General features: G+C 44.5%; 1 protein-coding gene across 1 annotated transcript; it reads right to left on the reverse strand.

Annotated features, from left to right (window-relative positions):
• Positions 1-1,254: 1,254 nt before the first annotated feature.
• Positions 1,255-22,526, reverse strand: MARCO (macrophage receptor with collagenous structure). The gene is given in 18 exon segments (XM_077829384.1): positions 1,255-1,385; positions 3,489-3,671; positions 4,766-4,801; positions 8,181-8,288; positions 9,091-9,144; positions 9,242-9,313; positions 11,644-11,680; positions 11,802-11,914; positions 12,925-13,023; positions 13,378-13,422; positions 14,627-14,671; positions 14,756-14,830; positions 15,511-15,543; positions 15,639-15,710; positions 18,550-18,585; positions 19,516-19,746; positions 21,093-21,194; positions 22,412-22,526. Coding segments are annotated over 18 exon segments (1,587 nt in total).
• Between the last annotated feature and the right edge of the window lie 367 nt (positions 22,527-22,893).

Genomic DNA, 22,893 nt, shown 5'->3' on the forward strand with positions numbered 1-22,893 from the left:
GAGGGGAATTTATGATGTCGGTGTAGTAGGGCATTTACACTGGTGGGAGGAAGGCTGTAGTGTAGACATTGACATAATTAGGATGACATAAGCTGCCTAACCATGTAGTGTGAACCAGTCCTAAAACTTTGTGGCATGGCTCAGACACAGTTCACTTTGTGTGTGACACTGTATTATTACATAGAAGAAAATTCCACAGTCATCTAAGGGAAACAAATGTAGCCAGGGTTGCACAATAATATCAAAGCACAGGAAAAGGGTTTTGGTAAACTTATTTCTTATTTTAAAGTAACATTCCTGTAAGCAAGATATACTGTACACAGCTCTGTATGTGCTACTGTTCATCCACCACTTTACAATATGTAAATGTATGGTGCAGGGGTGTGTTGTGGATCCTTAAAAAGAGAGAAAATGCTCAGTACAAATAAAAATCAATGCATCAAACATGGTTGTGTATAACAGACAGTAAAGTGTGGAAGCCGTTATGTATCTACATATAGGACAGTTAACTCTGCAAGCTTTACACTTAATCATCAGTGACTTCCTGACAGAATATTACTGTTGCTAATGCATGCTCCTGCTTTATATTTGTATATATTTCTATATTTCCATAGAGCCTTATGTCTGAGGATCTAAAAGGACTTTTGAATATGAACCAATCTTCATAATACTCCTGAGAGGTAAGTATCATTACCTCTGTTAATAGATTGGGAGGCTGTGAAACTGAGAAACAGAGAGGTTAAGGCCCAGATCCTCAAAGGTATTCATGTGCCTAACTCCTCACCTTTAAGGATCTGGGCCTTAGTGACTTTGCCACGGTCATGAAGGAGGTCCAGGGAAGAGCTAGGAAGAGTGCAGCGCATAGGTCTCCTACTCCTATGCTTTAACTTCCATTATCCTTCCACCCTGTGCAGAATACATGATTGCTGGATACCAGACCGGCCAGGTTACCCAAAGATTTACAAGTATTTGAGTGAGTTGGGTATTTCATTCCTTTTCTGTCTCTAATTGTTTTGTGGCAACTGGATTTCCTGGTTTACTTTTGGCCTTACTGGTTATTAAAGATTTAAGGAACAATTACTTGCCTCATTGATGCATATTTTTAAAATAGCTAAAGAAACCAACAGTTTTACAAACACCGAAACAAAGAAGCAAGTCCCAGCCATGGACAACAGCAGCGCAGTCTGTTGGAACTTGTGGAATTAAGACATCTTATGCCAGACAGCAGTGTATCATGCCCATTTCGACACCATCTTAGGCACATTCCACACCAGCATCTTCACCGTGGCTGCAGTTGTGGTCCCCCCAGTTGTTTTTTTCACAGTTCAAAATGGAGGATTCCATTCCATTGCACTCCACGTTATCAAGCCAAATCTGACCAGAACCTTTTTTGGGGGTGAGTGGTTAAAAAAAATAAATAAAAAGCAAAATAAGTCACTGTAGAGCATGGGAAACAGACATATACAGTCACCCAAAGAAATCTGTAATGTGAATCACAAAGACGACATTCTTTAGGTTTCACACTTCCCTTAGGGCTAGACTTAGCCTCGAGGCACAGCTCTGTGTCGGGAGCGGGTACCTGTGTCACCCCAGGAGGAGGCCTGGGAAGGAACTGTGACAGTTACATTTCCCCTCCCTGCTTTGCCACGGCTCCCAAGAGAAAGTAACGGATTGCAGCCTTTTACTGGGGGCAGCTGACTTCCCCTCTAACAGCAGCTTGACATTGCAGGCTGGCGCACTGGAGGGTGGAGTCAAAGCTCTACCTATTCCCGGCCCTCCCTCCATCCATCTACAGGTGAATGGGAACAGTGGGCCTGCAAAGGCTGCTCTTCCCAGTGCTCAGTGACCTGCAGTGCAGCTAACTCAGATGGAAGGAAAGGGCTCTTTGTACAGGTTATGTCCATTGTGGCTCACAGCGCGGAGTGAGGAAGAAGCCTTCCCTGGTGCACCTTTACCACCATGTGTGTCCTGGTAAGAGCAGGTCACAATTCTGTCTTTTGTTACCAGTGAAAAATAGAACAAGGTCCCCCGGCAAACTCCCCCCAAGGGAATACATAATGAACTCCTGAAACAAAACACAGGAGGGGAAGGAGCTGGCTGGATTGCAATCGAAGTTGTCATCTGACATGTTGGAGGTGGTCTCTCAGCTTGAATCTCATGCACTTTGCTTCACATATTGCCCATGGTCACTTCCAGATGGAAAGGGTAACACTTACTTAAGAGGCCTTTGGGTACCCCGCTGCAGAGAATTACACTTGCCACTAATATAGGGCATAACTAAGACAGTGCACAGATTTAGGTTAGACTGTTTCATCCAAATGATCGCTACCCTCTGGATCTGCAAAACTGGGCTGGAAATTTTGCAAGAGCAGACTTTCTAGTACTATTGTGGCACTTCTGCTTCCAGCTTTGGCTAGAAGAAGGAAGTGCAGGGGCACATGGAATTGAGAGATCAGAGAGGAAACACCATTGAGTGAACTTTTGTGAACTTTGGAAAAGTTGAGTGAGTTCAGGTTGTGGGTAAAACTTGAGGGTGGGTAGAGGATAGAAGGGTTTTCATTTTAATTATAATGATTCGCCTCAGTGATAGTCTCAATCGCTAATCCCAGCAATCCTATTTAACACAGAAATCTCTAAAAACCTTGCTTCTGTTGATTATCCCTATATCTGAATGGCTTGTGCCCAGTTGTCCCATAACACTTCCACACAACTGTTCTGTAAGTTCTTGATTGCTGGGTGATTATTCTATAGGTTATGATACTGCCCTCTTTACTTTAGCAGAACACCCATTTGCTTCAGTATGAGTTTTGTCTTGGTAAGAGTGGCAGGGTCTGGACAAGAGGGGATGTGTGGGGGTGGAGGCAGGGTCACCCTGAGATTTGTGCTTGGCTTGTACTGAGCATGCTCACACAGACTGAGCATGCTCTGTAACACTGCTGAAGCCGGCTGCCCTGACTCGGCCCCCCCCTCTTCCCCATCGGCAGGCATGGGTTGCCTCTGGTCTGGACCATCATAATTTCTCTTTCGGAGGCCAGTGGGGTGGGTGGGTATTTTGACAATCGGGAAATAGAAATAGCAGGTGGGAGGGAGATAAAAGGGACGAATGGAAATTCTAGAGTTATCCTCTGAGGAAGCATGTCTGCAAAGTTCATGCAGCTCACATGTGAATGCAAGTATCTCAGTATTCACCATCAAGAAACTATATATTTTGTACAACCTTAGACTGTGATCCTGCACTTGGAAAGAATTTTAGGACTTCCCGTGCAACAAGAGCAGCACCAAAAAAGTGTGGCACCCTGGACTGAAAAAATTCCAGCTCTGTATCTGAATGCCTGGCTGAAAGTGGCTTGGGTGCCAGGAGGCCACGAATACTGCCCCTGTAAAGGCTGAATCTTACACCAAACACCAGCCACACTATATAAAATCACAGATCACAATTTGGGATCCGGAATGTAGTTGGTGATTTGGGTGATTAGTTATTAACTTACCTGGGGGTGCCGTCATGGTGCGAACTGCGCGTCTATATCCCAGCATTTTGCAGACCACGGTTCCATCTCTGTCATCCCATTCATCATCACATATTGTTCCCCACTTCTCTTGGTACCTAATTTCGACACGGCCCTCCCTAGCTGTCCCATTGAGCCTTATATTGGGGTGGGAGTAGCGTTCCCCTGATGGATTAGAAGGTTATGAAATAATTGCACCAATTACACACACAGAAAATAAGACGTTTGCATAAGAAAAATGACACAGAAGAATAAGGTGCTAACCCCAATAACACAAACCAACGGCCACACCTAAATGAACATGGCTACATGGGAAACAAGGTTGCTGTTGTAGCAAAAATCAGATCAGTTCAGGACCCTGTGATAGATACGATGAACACAGGTCTAGCTTGAGACTCTTGAATCAATTTTAGACCTGTTATTCGTACAGGTTATATGTATTATTGTGGGCTCGGGATTGTATTCTACTCCAATGGGGAGGGTTACTGCAGCTCCTCCAGGAACTAAAAACAGTGGGGTGTGATTACTGCCGTCCCTGGGACCAGCAAACAGTTCCAGACAAGTACCAGTCTCTGTGGTGGTTTGCATATACTGGTTCAGAGTGTGTTCAAGAGACCTAGGAGACTGGGGTATAAAGAGACAGGCTTTCATTTTAAGGCAACAAATGGGCATGACCCTTTTGTCCAAAATGGGTGCGGCGTATCAAACCCCATGGAAGGACTGGAACATGCAGGGTCTCCATAGATGTCACGGGGGAACACTGGTAAGCTTAATTATGTGTTTAGACCTTTTATTGTTTTATACGTTGTTTCTGTAAGGCTCTGAGAGAGCTGTTGGTTACTCATAACCTCTGGCGCATGCCATTCATAGCCCTTGGAGAGAAAACAAAGCACAGAAGCTGGACATTAGTCAGGCCTGCTGGGATAAGCAAGGGCAGTGCAGGGAGGTGGGTTACAACCAAACAACCCTGCTCCGCAGGAAGAGTGATGCAGGTCCCTGCCCAGAGATTGGTGATGGTGAAAGGCCTCCTTGAACAGACCCTGGAAGGGCTCAGAGGTGCAATTAATTCAGAAGCATGATGGCCCTGATCCTGCAGGCTCTTAAACACTTGCTTCACTTTATGCACGTGGGAGCTTCTGTTGACATCATTGGGACTATGCAAATAGTCAAAATTAAGCATGTGTCCTGGATATATACTGGGTCCTATATTGTGCTGGTGTTACAGGGCAAGCTATGGAGACGAGATAAATGTCTAGTACCTGGTTCAGCCCTGTCACCTTTGCTCCCTGGCAGTCCTGTTCCAAATTAAAAAAAACAATCATTAGACACGCTTTCAAGGTAAAGTATAATGATTACCATTATGTCTTAAGCTGGTGTTGATCGGAGATGAATGCAAATGTTCAAACAAAACTCCAGCCCCCTCACACTTTTAGAATTTGAAATATACTCCTGGAATTAAACTCCTGATGTGGTTAAGCCCCTGGGACAGCTTTGGAACTCATGATAGCAGCATGTTAAAAGCAGCAGGAGTATTATGCACTGCAGAGTATTTGCAATGCACAACACCGGTGAAAAGGTCCCGTGATGGTGTATATATGTCAATGTGCAGAATCCTGCTATATTAAGTGGACAGTATTTTACTGGTGCTGCCATGCATATAATATGTATTTTAAATGTTATAAAAACAGCTACAGAGTATACATTTTAAAAACCTTGTTTTTTAAAAATACATTTACAAACAACCTCCAGCTCCTTATGTTCTTTGCAAAATATAAAAGTCCCTTTCTCTATTTTATGGTCAAATGGCCTACAGCAATTAATTTGACCAGCTCTTTGCTATCAGGCGCTGTCTCTCACTATGTGTTTGCACAGAACCTTGCACAATGGGGTCGCAATCTCAGTTCACATTACCAGGCGCTACCATATTACAATTAAAAAAAACCAATAACAATAAACGTTCATAATAATTATTTGCACTTCTACAGTGCCTTCCATCCAAAGATTTCAAAATGCTTTAAGGATCTCAGTGTCTTAATTAAAAAAACCCTACACGAATAAAGGTTTATTACCTTCCTTTTATAGATGGGGAAACCGAGGCAAAGAGCGGGAAAGGTCCAGATCCTCAAAGGTGTTTAGGTACCTAATTCCCATTGAAAGGTGGGACTTAGGCACCTAAATACCTTTGAGGATTTGGGTCTAAGTGATTTTTATCCAATGTCAAACAAGAAGTCAGTGGCAGCCTCAAGAATAGGAGCGGGGTCTTTTGACACCACAGTGCCACTTGGGCCCTCTTAAAGGATAGTTTAGTTGGAATGCACAAAGGGATCCCAAATGTACTGAAAAAAAAGCTTCCCACATCCTTTTTCTTTTGCTAAAAGCACTAAATATACAACTTTTTCTTTTAAAAAAGTATAACTATATAAATAGACATACACAACCTATTTTGTAATCTGGTAGGTGTGTTTTCTGCATCATTAACCAGAGTTAGATGCAGGAGAAATCTAAAACTACCAGGCTGCATATCGGCATCTGAGTCGGGTGTGGCCTAAAGCAGATTTCAAATACATGTCAGGAGTGAATTCAGAAATCAATTCTTAACGTACGAGCCAGTCTCCCTGTTCTGATTGGGGCCAAATCAAGTTGAGCTCAGTGGGAGTTTTGCATGTGTAAGGCTGGTTGGATGGGGGCCACGTTATATCTAAAAGAAAAGGAGTACTAGTGGCACCTTAAAGACTAACCAATTTATTTGAGCATAAGCTTTCATGAGCTACAGCTCACTTCATCGGATTGTAGCTCACGAAAGCTCATGCTCAAATAAACTGGTTAGTCTCTAAGGTGCCACAAGTACTCCTTTTCTTTCTGCGAATACAGACTAACACGGCTGCTACTGTGAAACCTGACTTTATAGCTAGTTCATCAGCAAAGATGCAGCCTCCGTCTAGGAGTGGTAGTGGGCAGGGACTGGTTAGTGTCACAGTGAAGTGGAGTGATGTCTCACTATAGGGCTATCTGCTCATGTTGATGTTCTGTGTTGTTACTTCTGGGCCAGGTAAGATGCTGTCTCGGCCACTTTGGGGCAACTGGGGACCTCGGAGCTTCACCCAAGGAGGAAAATATATTTCAGTCCTGTGCAAAGCGAGAGTTATTGATAAAAAACCACTAGTAGCTACACTGCTGCTGGAGCCACCAGAATAAATAAGGGCTGGACTGTGCCTTTACAGCTTGCCCGGTGTAAGGTAAGAGTGTAGCTGGACTATCCCAGAACCAGCCCAGGGAGGAATTGTGACTCTCCTCCTCAGGCTTCCCCTTTGCTCCTTGGCTTGTGGGCGTAATTTACTTCACAGGGCGCAGGGCAGTCCCCCTGTTTGGGCCAGCCGCAATATTACAACAAAAAAACTTCAAAAACAGACTCCAACAAGAGACTGCAGAATTGGAATTCATTTGCAAACTGGACACCATTCAATTAGGTTTGAATAAAGACTGGGAGTGGATGGGTCATTACACAAAGTAAAACTATTTCCCCATGTTTATTTCCCCACCCCACCCCCGCACTGTTCCTCTCACCTTCTTGTCAACTGTTGGAAATGGGCCATCCTGATTATCACTATAAAAGGTTTTTTTCTCCTGCTGATAATAGCCCACCTTAATTGATCACTTTCATTATAGTGGGTATGGCAACACCCATGTTTTCATGTTCTCTGTGTGTATATATCTATCTTCCTACTGTATTTTCCACTGCATGCATCCGATGAAGTGGGTTTTAGCCCACGAAAGCTTATGCTCAAATAAATTTGTTAGTCTTTAAGGTGCCACCAGGCCTCCTCGTTCTTTTTGCTGATACAGACTAACATGGCTGCCACTCTGAAACCTGCCTTAATGTAGTGTCCGAAAGAAATATCTCAGCTCAGATGCAAGCAGTGAATGAAATTTTCCTTGTAATGGCTGCGCTGAAATGCACTTGTTCAAGAGGCAAATTCATGAAACAAGACGAGGTAGATGAGTGACATTAAAAGAAAACGTGTTTGTGTCCAGTACAGAGTCACACAGGAATTGTTCAAGAACTGGGCATTTTTGCCAAAATACTACCACTGCAATGCTGGCATAATTGCTGGTCCTCCAAGTTAGGGGTGTCTATGGGCTGGTCTCATAATGACACCTAACTTTACTGATCAGTTTTTAAATGTTTTTTCCAGTCAGTCAATCTTTCCCTTTCCTTATTACAATTGCTTCCCTTTATTTTCACTCCTCATTGCATGCAGATAAATAGATATTGTTGAATTATTAATTTCTAAAAACTTACAGAGGAGACTTGCACGGTGTCTCTGCCGAAATAATACAAGGGAACAAAAATGAAGTGTAATGAACTGCACTGGCCACTGGGGGGACATAAAGGTGGCCGGGACCAGAGTATCTGGCCCCATGACTTTAATATCCTTTGCATAATTTTTACCAAAGTTTCCAGAAAGATGATACTATAGGATGAGATGTAGCACCCAAAATGTCAGGAAGATTGGTTTCTGTGTGTGGGAACTTGGTAGTGGGGTTGAAAATCAGGTTTATAATAGAAAGCTAGCAGCAACCTTAACCATGGAACAACTACTGCAATTCCATAATACACACACACAATGCAAAACATACCAACTACTCAACAGAAACCTTGATAGATAGTCTTACCTCTAGGTCCCATGTCTCCTTTGGCTCCTTTCATTCCTGGTTCACCTTTTGGACCTGGAGAGCCAAAATTCCACCTACTTCCCTTTTCACCAGGTAGGCCTCTAACCCCTAGGTGGAAAATATCAGAGAGCTGATGCCTTTGGCAATTTCTGAAGAAAAGAGCATGACAAGTATTACATGCAATCACCTTCAGAAGTCAGTGAAACATTCCATGGAAAGTACCCTATTGTGTAATCATCTCTTTGCATAATTTAATACAGCAAGTGCTTTACCCGAATCTCCCTGTTCTCCCTTTGGTCCTGGCATGCCATCAAAGATAATCAAAACCAAAATAAATAAGTAAAATAGATATTATCACACTTTTAAGCTCCCTCAAGCTTACATTTATAGTCTACTTTTCAATTCATGCAGATGGGAAGGCATGTTCGTTCTCCAGCTAATGATTAATGAAGTGGATAAGGCACATACAATATATAAAAATAAGAACTTATTCACCTAGGAAGATTGGGTTTTCAGATCCAAGGGCTTAGAGGATAAGTGGATCTTTCATGATAACATACCTAAATTGACCCTATGTGCCAGATACACCGCTGGGGTAAGTCACAGTAGCTCTGTTAATGTCAGCGGAAGGAGATTTGGAGTGGGTTATCTTAACCTGCTGCACTTTATGTTCTTAAGTTATATCAACAGGTGCCTATAAGGACCCTGGGCACAGCTACAGAAATAAGTATCCTGCCATGGCAGCTTGGCAGAGCTCCATGCCCACTACTGTCGGTCCACACTGCATGAGTCTGTCATGCATGGGATTGAGCATCCTGCCTCCTGGCTTGAGCTGTGTGTTCATTCCAGTGCATCCCCCTATTTGAATAACTTGTGTTGCTGATGCTGGACGTGTCTTGTTTTCCTTTACCTGCTTCTCCTCTCTGTCCCTTTTCACCTTTAGGTCCCCTCTCTCCTGGGATTCCTAATGTTTAAAAAAAGGGGGAAAAAAAGGGTACATGGGTAACAAATACTTAGCAGGGTATTATTTTACTAAATTAAAAATGCTGGTAGCTACGTACCCTTCTCCCCTCTCTGACCAGGCATGCCATTTAAACCAGGAAGTCCCGGGGCACCAACTTCTCCATTCAGGCCTTAAAGATGAACAACAACAACAAAAGTGAAGTACAAAGAACTATAAAGGAACCAAAGTAACATAACATTTCTCCAGGGGCTGATCCTCTACTGCCCCACACCTTGTGTAGTCATCTATTCCTGTGCAGAGTGAGAGCAAAGTGGATGTAAACCGCGTCCATGTTGGAATTCTCCACTCACTTTCACTAGTGGTATAATTTTATAACCAATTTTGCACTGTGTAAATGAGCATACAAAGTGAAAGGCAGTGGAGAATCAGGTCCACATAGCATTTCAATCTGAAGGATCCCAAAGCACTTCCCAAAATTTAGGTCAAATTCTGCCCTGGGATGCATACAAATGGTTCATATTGACTTCAAAGGGAGTGATGTGTATAGAGCCAAAAGGAGAATATGGCCCTGTACATACAGAATATGGCCCTGTAAACAACACACACACACACAAACACAAATTAGGGCTCTATGGAAATTTAATAGGATTCTATATAAATTGCTCTAAAAATCTATAGATGTTAACAGAAAAGAAGAAATTTTCTATAGATTTTCTAAGTCATCCCATAGAATTTTAGAGAAGGGATATAATTCTGTAGGATAGTTCACAAAGCCCAGAGAAAGGATAGCAGCTTCTACTAGGACTTTTCCATAAGGGGTGAAGAACACTCCATCCATATGCACCTGCAGGGGAAATGTTCATAGACAGAAAGCAATTACCCGTGTTGCAATTTTTCCAGGGTACTATGGGACAGATTCACCTTTCATTTACACTGGGCTAAATCAGGAGCAACTCCATGGAATTACTCTAGTGTGAAACTGATGCTCAGAGGATACTCAGTACCAATATCTTCATATCTAAATGACATGATGAGTCAGGCCGTGAAGCAGGGGAGACACCATATGAATTTAGAATTAGACAAAAGGGTCCTGATTCATCACTGCATTATTCCAGTTTGACACTGGTGTTGCCTCAGTAGAATGAAACTGGTGTGAAAGTGGAGTAATACAATAGTGAACCAGGCCTTAGAGGATTAGAAAGGGACTTACTGGGTGAAATTCTGGGACTGGTGTAACAGACTGACAATTTCCTGCAATATCGTAAATGAACTTCATTGAATGAAGTTAAACCTTATTGAATTAGTTTTAAAATCTTTGACATTCCTTGTGTTAAACATGCAATGGTGCATGTGTTACTGTGTAATTGTATGTATTTTCATACAGCTGGGGGTGATTACACAAATTCACTCAGGTTGTAAAGATCCCCACCACCCCCGGAGAGATACGTGTATACTTGTTCAACCTAGATTCTCCAGGGACTGACAGACAAAGGAAGGATTTTTGAATAAATAGCCTGCTTTTAAACTGGCGTAGGGCCTTTTTCCTGATCCAGCAAATGGACTGGACCCCCTAATCCATAGCAGACCCCAATCTTTCGGGTAGGGTTGGAAGGACTGGCCCTGCAGAATCCATGTTCGGGTTGGGGTTAATTCTGTTAAACTTATTAGCATGTGCGTAGGTTCTTCTATTGTTTTAATATGTTTTCTCTGCAATGCGTTATCCCTTAAGAATAAAGTGGGCGTGCATAGGAAGTGCTGCATGGTAACTTATAACTATCGACAATCATTCTATCATCAGTCTCTCAAGAAAAAGCAAGCAAGTGTTCTTGGCCAACCAGTCTGTGATGGGAAATACACCGTGAAGGCAAGCAAGTGTGCTGTCTGGAAATACGCGAGTCAGAAGGGAGAAAGATGCCGGTCTCCGCCCAGAAAGGCAATGACTGGGGAACTGAAGCCAGAGAGCGGATGCCCTTGCAGAACCACCGAGGGGAGACAGCGGTGCAGTTGCCCTGGACTGTGATTGCCTATGATATGCAGGAGGGCAGACAAGATGGTCGTACTATGCTCTCCTGACTTTAAAAATCTATGAAAAATATAGAACAAAAGATCCTACTTCTCCTTTCACTTACACCCATTTACAGCAGTTTTACACCAGTGTAACTCGACTGAGTTCAGTGGAATTACTCTTTGAGTCCAGTGGTGTACGTGAGACAACAGGCCTTGAATCTGTAGCTTGCTGCGGGATTGGAGGGAGGGCAGATATTGTGTTTATAATATTCTTCCTTGGTAATTGAGACAAATGGACATTTCTCAGTTACAATCACAGTGGGTTTGATTTAGTTTTAAATTAGACTTTCAGGGCCAATCCACTGTGGCTGTTAACTGACTTCAATTAAATCAGAGCCGATTTACACCAGCTGCCCCTTTTTAATGAAATGTACCTTTAAGGGAGATCAGTGTCATACCAATACGAGAAACTTTTCTTTTTGCCTGGCTTACCTGCCTCTCCTTTCTGTCCTGGAAGCCCTGGTGCACCCTCTGTACATACAATACAATATTGGTGTTAGCGTTAGTGATATTTGTACAAATTATTAAACATGGCATCTCCCCTTGCCTCCACCAACCCCCAGCCAGATTTGGCTTTTTGCCTTATTAACTTACCCATTTAAATCTGACTGACCTGCATCTCCCTTGTTTCCAGGAGCACCAATTGGTCCTCTGGGGCCCATCTCTCCCTTCTCACCCACTTCACCTTTACTTCCTCCAAGACCTATTTAACAATACAATGAATGTGTATAAATCAAAGGGTTGGAGTCAAATCTGTGTCTCTCTCCCATTGGCTCTAACAGCATCAGCATCTGGCCCTGGGTTTGCATTTCTAGATCTCTGACATTTGCAGTTGGTAATCAAGATACTTATGACAGAATGCAATAAAATTTCAGAAGGGATTGCAATTCCCTCCTTCCCTTTTCTGTTCCAGGATTTTCCTAAGATTCCTAGAATTTTTTAAGATCCGTTTTGCCATTCATGAGCCAGACCCTCAGCTGGTGCAAATCAGTGGAATTCTGTTAAATAAATGGAACCTCATTGATGTACACCAGCAGAGCAGTAATGTTACATTTCCAAATGTTCTGTGTATAATCATTCTCCGCTCATATGGACCACTTCCACAACATGTTTCCACTTTCCATCCTGTTTTCGGCTCATTCTCCCTGTCCACATCTCAGATGTGGCTGATGAATGCCAATGTAATGCAAGTTACACAGGCGAGAGACACTGCATAATTCTTCTGTTTAACTTACACAAAACTCTAGTTTATATGGGATATAAACCACTCAGAGGCAGGCTTTACTATCTCTCTAACCAACCAAACCTGCACATGATTGTGCATTTAAATGGTATTGTATTCGTTTATACCGTATAAATCCTTCTATAAACACCACTGCTATAATCAGGGATGTGCTGATAATTAAGTACCTGCTTCTTTCATTACACGTACATATCCCAAAAGAGAATATAAAAGCTCATTGCTCTGAGTCAGCATTTCTGGAGAACCACCCTTCTTGATGCACTGGCATAGCAAGAAACAAATAAGGCAAATAACCTCATTCATCCAATCCCTTTATAGACTGGTAACCCTATGGTCAGAGATGTCTGAATCTTTGTGGAAACAACTCATGGAGTAACAATACATTTTACACTGTAAACGGAAAAGACTTAACTAGGAAGGCATGTGAAATTGTTAAAATTGCATAGGTAAAAATAAGCAAATTGCCTTACCTGTAGGTCCCCTATCTCCTTTCATTCCTGGTTCACCTTTTGGACCAGCGAGGCCACTGTCCCCTTTACTTCCATCTTCACCCGATGGTCCTCTTAAGCCTGGATGAAAAATACCAAACTTCTGATGCTTTGTTGCTTTGAACATCCCATGAAAGACCCATCACGCACACACTACAAAATGCAATACCAATATAAGAGTCAAATTTTGCTCTCGTTGTAGATCCAGAGTGACTCCGAAGACGGCAGTGCAGCTATTTTGAAATAGGTATCTGTCACTGAGGGCCAAATTTGGGTCTATCTGTATAAATTCAGTACTGTCCGCTGGATTCTATTCTCATCCACTGGTTTTACTTTGGTTTATTTCTGCTAACTTCAATGGAGTTATTCCTGATTTACACAGGTATGAATGAGAGCAAAATCCATAGTAGCAACGCAATGAAGGAAATGCATTACCTTGGACTCCTTGGTCTCCTTTTGTCCCCTTTGGTCCTTCTATTCCTGAAATTCCAATACATATATATTAATAATAACGATTAATGGACATGAAAGGTAGATATTTTTGAGCCTATGCAATCCACAGGTATTGGGCCAGATTCTCAGCAGATGTAAATGGACAGTCACTCCACTGACATAAATGGAGCTTTGATGATTTACACAAGCTGTGAAACTGGTCCAACTGTCTATGAGCCAAATCCTGCTGTCCTTGCTCAAAGACTGATGTCAGTGGGAATTTTTCCCTGAAAAGGCTCTGAAATGTATAGGTAGTGAACTGCAGGATTTGGCTTGAAGTTGTATTTCATTGTTGTAAGTCATGCTGCACAGCAAGGACGACACGGATGCTTGATGTTTAAAATGCTTGCTTAGCATAAACATAGACAAGCACTATGGATGGATGAGATAAGGGGAGCAGCAGAGCTGACTTGCTGCCTGACTGGCTGTGGGGGCCCTTACCTAGTGAGACTGGTGTGATTCCAGGGCAGAAAGCTTGCGGTCCCCAAGCTGGGGGTAGCAGTCTCCCTGCATGTCAGGAAAATCTGATGTGCGTGAACATTCTGCTCCCCAGCTAGGAGCCTTGGGGAGAAGGGAGGGATGAGGGAGAACCTGGTCAATCCATGGTTTGACATGGTCCTAAATGGAGAATGAGGGCATTGGCTAGGGGACTATAACTGTTGTGAATGCATAGCACAGCCTGAAGGATAATTCCTTCCCCAGCATGTACCATAGTCCAGCCATTTGGGCTGTGCAATAGCTCCAGGATTTAGTCCTAATGAAAGGCCACATTCCAATCTCATTTACACGAGTGAAAAACTGGGAATAAATGCATACACGTTAGTAGAGTTACTCCCAATTTATCCTCTTGTAAATGAGACCAGAAACTGGCCAGAAGACTGGGTCTCCAGGAACAGGACACACAGGACAACTGGATTGTATGTTGATTACAAAATACACATTTTAGTGTGAATCTTATAGAGCAGTGGCTGATCAAATTATGTTGTATCAGTGTGGCTCTATCAGTAGGAATGTCATCTTTGACACAGAAAGTTAAGTTACCCTCCAGTTACTACTTATGACCCATAAAAAACCCACATAAATCACTCTGATTGCTGCTGCGTGTTCTGGTTTTACTGAACTTTGGGTATTCAGTTCTTTGCTTAGCTCTTCATTTACTTGTTAGGAGGTGCTGCTACTAATACTTCCTTACCTGCTTCTCCCTTGGCACCTGGAGCTCCTACTCTTCCGGGTATCCCTAAAAATATCAAAGGAAATATGTGGATTGAGCATTATGTACGATAACATTTGTGCAGGGCTGTAAAGGTAAGTAACTCAGTACCTGGAGTTCCATCCTTTCCAGATGAACCTTTCTCCCCTTTCTGAGCACCTCCAGCACCCTCTTCTCCAGGATTACCTTGAAATTGAATTGACAAAAAAAATTAACATCAATTCTTTTGTGAAGACTGAAACCATAGCTCCCAAACAAGTAAACTAACTGCAAGACACACACAAAACCTGCAGCTACGGAAGCTCATCACACCTATCTACTTGTTTTCTACAAGTGAATGGGGTGAAAGTCAGAGACTATCACAGGGGTTATAAAGGACATTCCTCAACAATGAGTGGGATGTGTTCAGAGGCAGATTACAGTTCTGTGGGGCCCTGGGCCAGAGCAAGTGGCTCATTCTCCCCCTGTACTCCTGCCAGGGAGCAGAGTTGGGTCCTGGGGGCTTCCCCCACTCCCTGGCAGGAGTGCTGAGTGGGTGGTACAGGTTGGGTGCGAGGGGGTGCCCATTTTTCCTGTTGGCCCAATTGGCCAGGGCCCCGGGGCATGGGCCCCATTGGCCCAGTGGCTAATCTGCCACTGGATGCGTTCACATCTCTCCGAGTCTGCAGTGGGAAGCATGTGCTTAAAAAACTTTTCAGGTTTAAATACAGTGGCCAAAATGCTCACATCCAAAGTGCTTAACACTGGGTATCTCAATCCATATTTAGGCACCAAAATCAAAGTGCCAATGGGAAGTCTGAGAATCAGGGCGTTTTTATTTCTATTTGTTTTTATGATGCAAGGGAGGGTTCATTTCCATGACTTACCCTTCTCTCCTTTCTCCCCAGGAAATCCAATACCTAAAATACAAATACATCCACTTTTGTTCTCCTCTGCTCGTCTACATTGTTAAATATGTCCCCACCCCTCTCTGAGTTTTATGTTATTTGCTTACCTTTTGACCCTGGTTCTCCTTTGCTTCCAGCTGGTCCTCGTAGACCCATGTCTCCCTTCTCACCTTTTCCTCCTAGAAGATGGATTTGATGGCATAATGAACAAGTGTAAACTAAGGGCTATGGCTCACGGAATTGAATAATAAAATGTCCATTGGTTGTAATGGGACCAGGATTTGACCATAACTAGGACCAGATCCTCAGATGGGTGTAAGATGACATAGCTCCATTGAGTGCAATTGAATTATGCTAATTTACACCCAATGAGAATCTGGCCTTGTGTATATTTCAGCATGTAACCAACATCCTTTGGGTGATAGAGTAAAAAACAGGAGGAGTAAGCACTTGAAAACTTGAAATCCTTTTCACCTTGACTTCCTTTCTCCCCCTTGGCACCTGAATTGAACAGAATAAAGCCTTCATTTCAGGCAGGCTGAGATAACGTGGCTAAGAAAAAAGACTGAAATTGTATGCACTAGTTCGGGGGTCGGCAACCGTTCAGAAGTGGTGTGCCGAGTCTTCATTTATTCACTTTAATTTACGGTTTTGAGTGCCAGTCATATATTTTTATGTTTTTTAGAAGGTCTCTCTCTATAAGTCTATAATATATAACTAAACTATTGTCGTATGTAAAGTAAACAAGGTTTTCAAAATGTTTAAGAAGCTTCATTTAAAATTAAATTAAAATGCTGATCTTACGCCGCCGGCCCGCTCAGCCCACTGCCAGCCTGGGGTTCCATTCATCTAGGCCGGCAGCAGGCTGAGCAGGGCCTGCGGCTGGGACCCCTGGCAAGGGGCCAGCAGCCAGAACCCCAGACTAGCAGTGGGCTGAGCAGCTCAGCCCGCTGCCACTCAGCCCGCTGCCGATCTGGGGTTCCGTCCCCTGGCTCCTGCCAGCCAGGGTCCCGGCTGCCGGCCCCTCTCAGCTCGCTGCTGGTCTGGGATCCCAGCCCTGCCTACATAGAGTGGGTACCTACCTTCTCCCTGGTTCTAGCCCATTCTCTTCCTCTCTCTCTGCATTGAGCTGAGGATGGGAGTGCACTGAGCACAGGGCTGGGGGGGAAGGAGCAGGCTGGGGGTTAGGGTGCAGGGTCTGTCCAGGAGATAGAATGAGAGAGGGGGCTCAGGATTGGGGCAGGAGGTTTGGGTGTGGAGTGCTTACCCGGGCAGCTCCCATTTGGTGCAAGGCGTGCAGGTGGGAATGGGGTGGGGGCTAAAGGGGCTCCCGTTTGGTCCTCTGGGTGGGGGTGGAAATGTGGGGGGTGCAAGAGTCAGGGCATTGGGTGTGGGGGGTGCAGAAGTCAGGGCAGGGGGCTGTAGGTGTGTGAGGAGGGTGCAGGAGTCAGGGCAGAGGGCTGGGGGCATGTGAGGTGGGTGCAGGAGTCAGGGCATGGGGTGTGGGGGGCTGGGTATGTGTGGGGGGTGCTGGAGTCAGGGCTGGGGTCATGGGGGCATGCAGGGGTCAGGGAAGAGGGCTGGGGATGTGGGCTAGGGTCGTGGGGATGGTCCCAGCCCCCTGACCAGAGCGGCTCACGGCAGGGGAATGGAGGGGATATGCCCTGATTCCACCCCCTTCCCCAAGGCCCTGTCCCCACCTCTTCTCTGCCTCCTCCCTGGAGCAGCGAGCGCGCTGCGGCTCCGCTTCTCCCCCTCCCTCACAGGGGCCATCAGCTGATTGGCGGCTGGGAGGGAGAGGAGGAGGGGCAGGAACCCAGCATGCTGGGGGAAAAGGCAGGGGAGGGGACCAAGCTTCTTCACCCTGCCCCCGTGGGGGGGCGGAGAAGAGCGGACTGGGGCAGGCAGGATTTTTAATGGCACGCTGCTGCCTGCCGGGGTCCCAGCCTGGGTTCGGCAGCGGGCTGAGTGGGGCCGGCGGCTGGGACCCGGCAGGCAGCAGCGTGCCATTAAAAATCGGCTCGCGGGCCGTCTTTGGCACACGTGCCATAGGTTGCCGACCCCTGCACTAGTTGGACACCAGTTTGAAGTATAAGTCTTGGGGAAATTGAGGAACAGAAAGTCAATGTCAGAAAAGGGAAGCTGGGTGTCTCTTAAAATGGCATGTGAATCCAACTAGGAGAAGTAACCTTCACATCTGGGGAGTTTTAGGGCTTGATCCTGAGCATGTGCAACCCCCACCCCCCACCATCAAGTCAGTGGGCCCAATCCAACTCCCACTGAAGTCAGTGGATGTATTTCCATTGTTTTCAATGGGAAATGCACGAGGACCTTACGCAGCTATTCTATTGCAAGAACAAGTGCCACAATTTGGGGTGCAATCCTATGAAAGGCTGAGGCCCCTAGTGCCATGTGGGAGCCGCTCAGCACTTTGTAGGATCACACCTTAATCATATAGGAAAACTGACATATTGTATTACTCGTTGTGGACTAGATTGAGCCTGTAGGCTCAACCCTGAGTAAAAGGTGCTGTGAAACTTCTCTGCAGTTGTGGCTCCCACCCGTTTCCCATCAGTTCCTCCCTTGGTCCCATCCAGATTCAAGGGAGAAAGTAAGTTACTGATAAAGCTCTTGATAAAATACAATTTACTTCTCCCCAGCTACCCTGGCTAGTGAGCAGCAGCGGAGAGGGGAGACTGAGTTGTGATTCTACTAGCTCCCTGCTTCTCCCCACCCACTTACTCAGAATGGGGAGTATCCAGAGAACAGGGACTATACCCTGCACCAAAGCCAGACTCCCAGCAGGCCATGCAAGGGGGTGTGGGAGGAGCTTGACTTCAATGGGACCACCCACGTGCGTAAAATTATGCAGGGTAGAATTACGTCTTTGCAGGAGTGGGGCCCAAATGACTTATTGAATAGGGTTCCAAAATCTAACTTCCGATTCTGTACAGAACAGGGGAAGGGAGGGGGAATGAAAGAGAGGGGAAGCTGTTCATTGCTCAAATATTTACTTACCTGGAGGACCAGGTTCTCCTTTGATTCCAAGTTGCCCTGAAATGGATATTTGATGTGCATTTTTAAACAGTCAGCACTCAATCGTTGATTGAACAGTATGTTAACAAATTTAGCTCTGAGTTGAAAATGTCACCCTCCCTGCAGGAAGACTAGAAGTCCTAGAGAGGCCTGAAAAAAGTCTGAGCAACATTGCGTGGGAGTCCTGGGTGGGGGGCCTGGGTACAGGGAGCCCACACCCATTCCAGCCCAGGAAATAAACTCTAGCTGCAATAAAGTGGGACCCCGAAGGGATATGCCAGCCTGGGCTCCATACTGCCACCCTATGCACAATCTTATCCAATTCTTCGGGCCAGATCCTCAGCTGGTACAGATCATCATAACTCCATTCATTTTCTGTGGCAGCCACTGTTTACTACTCTGTGTTTATACAATGGGGCCCTGTTCCTGGTTGCTCCTTAAGTATTTATTATATTTTCATAGCAGTGGCTATCTCTCACATCGTGCTTTTCCTTGGTAGATTTCAAAGCACTGCACTTTGCAATCTTTAACATATTTATCTTCACCACACCCCTGGGAGGCAGGGCGGGACTGTCACCCGCATTTTACACATGGGGAACTGAGGCACACAGAGGCTAAGTGACTTGCCCAAGATCATGCAGAAAGCCTGTGGCAGAGCACTGAACTGAATCCAGGTCTCTCCAGTCCTAAGGCTAGTGCCCTAACCACCGGACCATCCATAATAATATGTCAAGTTAATGGAGCTACACCATTTAGATGAGCTGAGGATCTGGCCACCACCCTTCAATCTTAGAGAAGAAAGCTGGAGTTTCCCATAGGGACCACTGAATTGTGCATTTTCTATTTAAAGAAGGCTTTGACTCTTGTACTCCTTGTACAGCACCATCAGGCTTTCAGATTATGTACAAAATATGACAGTCAAAAAGATAAGGTGAAGCAGAGAGATACCTGCAGCCAGCGTGATATTGTTCATCCTCATCAGTAAATTGTGGTTGCTGACCCTAATGGTGTTGATTTCCTCTTCTAAGCTTTCAATCAATGTTTCTTCACCTCTAGTGTTCTTTCTATAAAAGTTGCTTTCTGGAAGAGTTTCATTGTAGAAGGGGCTGACCAGTTCCTCTGGTATATATGAGTCGTCTTCTCTTTGGATTTTGCGTATTTCCTCCTGCATGTTAAACACTGGGAAAATGGAAGGCATCATGGAATAAATATTCTCAAGCTCCTTCTATCATCCTGGGAAATTCCTGCTCTATAGGGCAATTTCTATTGACTGGCCCTGAGTTCCTGTAAAACAGACACTTCTTTCCTGCATGACAGGTAGAATGTTACCTGAAACCGGGGCATTCGTACTGGGCACAGCTCAGCCATGCCTCCGCTGCTAATCTGGCTACACTGCTATTTATACTCACGCTAGCTCAATGAGAGTACATTAAGCAGGGGAATACACCCCTAATTTATAGTGTAGACATAGCCATTGGCTCTCATCTACTTATGCAGGCATTTTTAGTATGCACTTCATTATTGTATCCAGGTGCCACATATGCCTGGCTATGTGGCCAGATATGACAGCAACATATCTAATATGCATCTGGGGAAAAAAAACAGTTTCTAATAGAGGGAGCCTTAATTCTTAGAGTGCTCAGGATCATGTACTTGTCCTCCAAAAGTTTCTCTGAGGAACTGAAGGAAAGCGTACTTATCCTCCTCTGCTCTTCATGGCACTCATCTCTCACACCCCTGAAACACTGAAATCAGCTTCCTGGCATGAGAAGAGAGCGTGCACAAAACTCTCCCCACCCTTTCTGTGTGTATGCTTTCAGAACCAGCCCTGAGTGACAGATGGGCATAACAACCATTTATAGGAGTGATATTGATTGCTCTTGGATCTTAGCTGGATAATGCTTAAATACTCTACCAGGATGTCTATTTATAATGCACCGAGCATCACAGTATCTTAACTGGCTGAGTGAAGGGGGACTCTCCCAGGCAGAAAGAAAAGATATGAGAATGGTGGGAAGGAGGGGGAAGTGAGGAATGGGGGACACACAAAGCACTCTGAAATGTGAGACAATGGTATGGAGGAGGGACGCATGAGGGACTCAAAGAGCCCCCTGGCAGAGGGAATGGGGGGCACACGGAGCCCTTGCTATGGTGGGGAAGGGGAGAATGAAGAGGAGAATGAGGAATAGTGGTATGGGGGCACACAGAGCCCCTGGCATGATGGGAGAATGGGGGACACTTGAGGAAGAGGGAAATGGGGAATCCACAGAGCCCCTGGCAAAGGGGATAGGGGAACGGGGGTTGCAGAGAGTCCCTGAAATAGAGGGGTGGAAGGGTGACACACAGGAGCTTGCTAGGGCAGCGACTGGAGGGATGCAAAGAGCCCCTTGCATGTACAGTAGGCTCATCCTATTGAGGCATGAAGCCCTCTAGGATGGCGTATTGCAAAAGCATCAGGCACAAACACGTTGCCAACCATTACAAGGATTTCAAGGCTACAGTAAATGGTTATTTAGGAAAATTACCTTTTAGCGCCAATAGTCCCAGGCCTATAGTTAGCATCATTAAGTAGATTGCCAGTGCAGTCAAAACACAGCATGCAGAAGGCTTCTTCTTGCTTTGCGGTTCTAAAGTCCAGCAGAAACAAGACAAACATCCTTTCAAATCACACATTTCTTTGGCCAATTCTGTGCAAATAAAGTATTTGTAACATTCTTGAAACCCGTGCCTTATCTACACTTGCAGGGGTATGTGGGGTACACGTAGCTACACTCCGCTGGGAAAAGCAAGCTGTGTGCACACTACAGTGTGTAGCTACATGCAACAGTGAAAAGCTCCGGCACCGGGGAAATAGCAGGAAAAGAGTCTGGCAGTGGGGAGCTCCTGGAGTCTTTCCCTGCTGCCTCCCCCTGCCAGAGCCTTTCCCCACTGCTAAAGTCTTTCACTGTGGTGGGGAAAGGCTCTGGCAGCATAAGAACATAAGATCAGGAAGATTCCTGTGATAGAAGGCACTGTACACAGAGTTACAGTAGGAGCACTCTGTTGGTACTAAAGGGGAGGAATTCCTGTGAAAGGACTATAATTCTAAAGCTTTCACTTAGAAGCTACAATATTTTTTTTTAAAAAATCAAACTTTCAAAGAATTGTTCTTCAAAACAACTCTTCTGTCCCCATATGCACACACTGAAAGATCCAGAAGCACATGATCCTGTCAAAAATCTACAAACTCTTAGTGAAACAAGAGTTTCATGCAGTGAGTGCTAGGATTGTACAGGCTGTAAGTCAAGGCAAACTTAGAACATAAGAACATAAGAACAGCCATACTGAGTTAGACCAAAGGTCTATCTAGCCCAGGATCCTGTCTTCTGACAGTGGCACATGCCAGGTGCCCTTAATTGAGTTTTGCAAAGTGTATGATGCTGAGTCATAACGATTAAAAAGAGCATCATCTTCATTAATGTTACAATAGAATTGTTTTGAGTCAGCAACAGTGTTTTTATATTCACCTGCAATTCATAAATTTACATTTTCAGTTAGCTTTTGGTGATTTGAATATCTGAAATATTTTAGGCATTGAAATTTTACACAATGGAAATGTATTTAGGTTATTTAAAAACCACTGGAAGAAAAAATGGTTAGTGTTTGCTGGAGACTATCTCCTCAGCATTTTTGGCTGGAAGAGATATGTCCCAGATACATCTCTTCATTAATGTTCAGATACATTTAGGAGCAAAAGTCACAGTAGAAAGGCATTGCATATGAAATGCAAATAGATCAGCTATTTTCTTCATAGATCAGCCTAAACACTTATCAATCAATTTAATTAAGCAATAAAGTACTTTACCATATAGTTCAAATGTGGTGGTAGCAGATGAAGCAAACCTAATCTTGTCTGACATGGTGAACATTTTGCTATCACTCGAAATTTCATCTTCAGTGTAACTCTTTGGATTTTCCATGGTGAATTTTTTATAGTTAACCTAGAGTCCTGTCTGATTACAGACACCGAGGAAATATGGAACTTTCCACTTCATCTGCTGAATTTATGCCATCTGCTGTGCATTCTGATTAACTCGATTTTTCTAGACTTGCCAGATACTTTTGATGTGGTAATTTGATCAGTTCCTCAAAAATCCTATAACTAAGATGTTTAGCTTCTCCCTTGTGCTTATATTAGAACACAATCTGGATAGACCCTGCAGTTGGATCCTGCAAGGTGAACTCAATAAGAATAATGAATGCTCAACACCGCTAAGAGTTGCTTAGCACTTTGCAGCATTTGAAGCCAAAGTGGCCAGCCCGTATGCAGGTAAAACTCCCACTGAA

The sequence above is a fragment of the Eretmochelys imbricata genome, chromosome 11 (genome assembly GCF_965152235.1).
Source record: "Eretmochelys imbricata isolate rEreImb1 chromosome 11, rEreImb1.hap1, whole genome shotgun sequence".
Lineage (NCBI taxonomy): Eukaryota > Metazoa > Chordata > Testudines > Cheloniidae > Eretmochelys > Eretmochelys imbricata.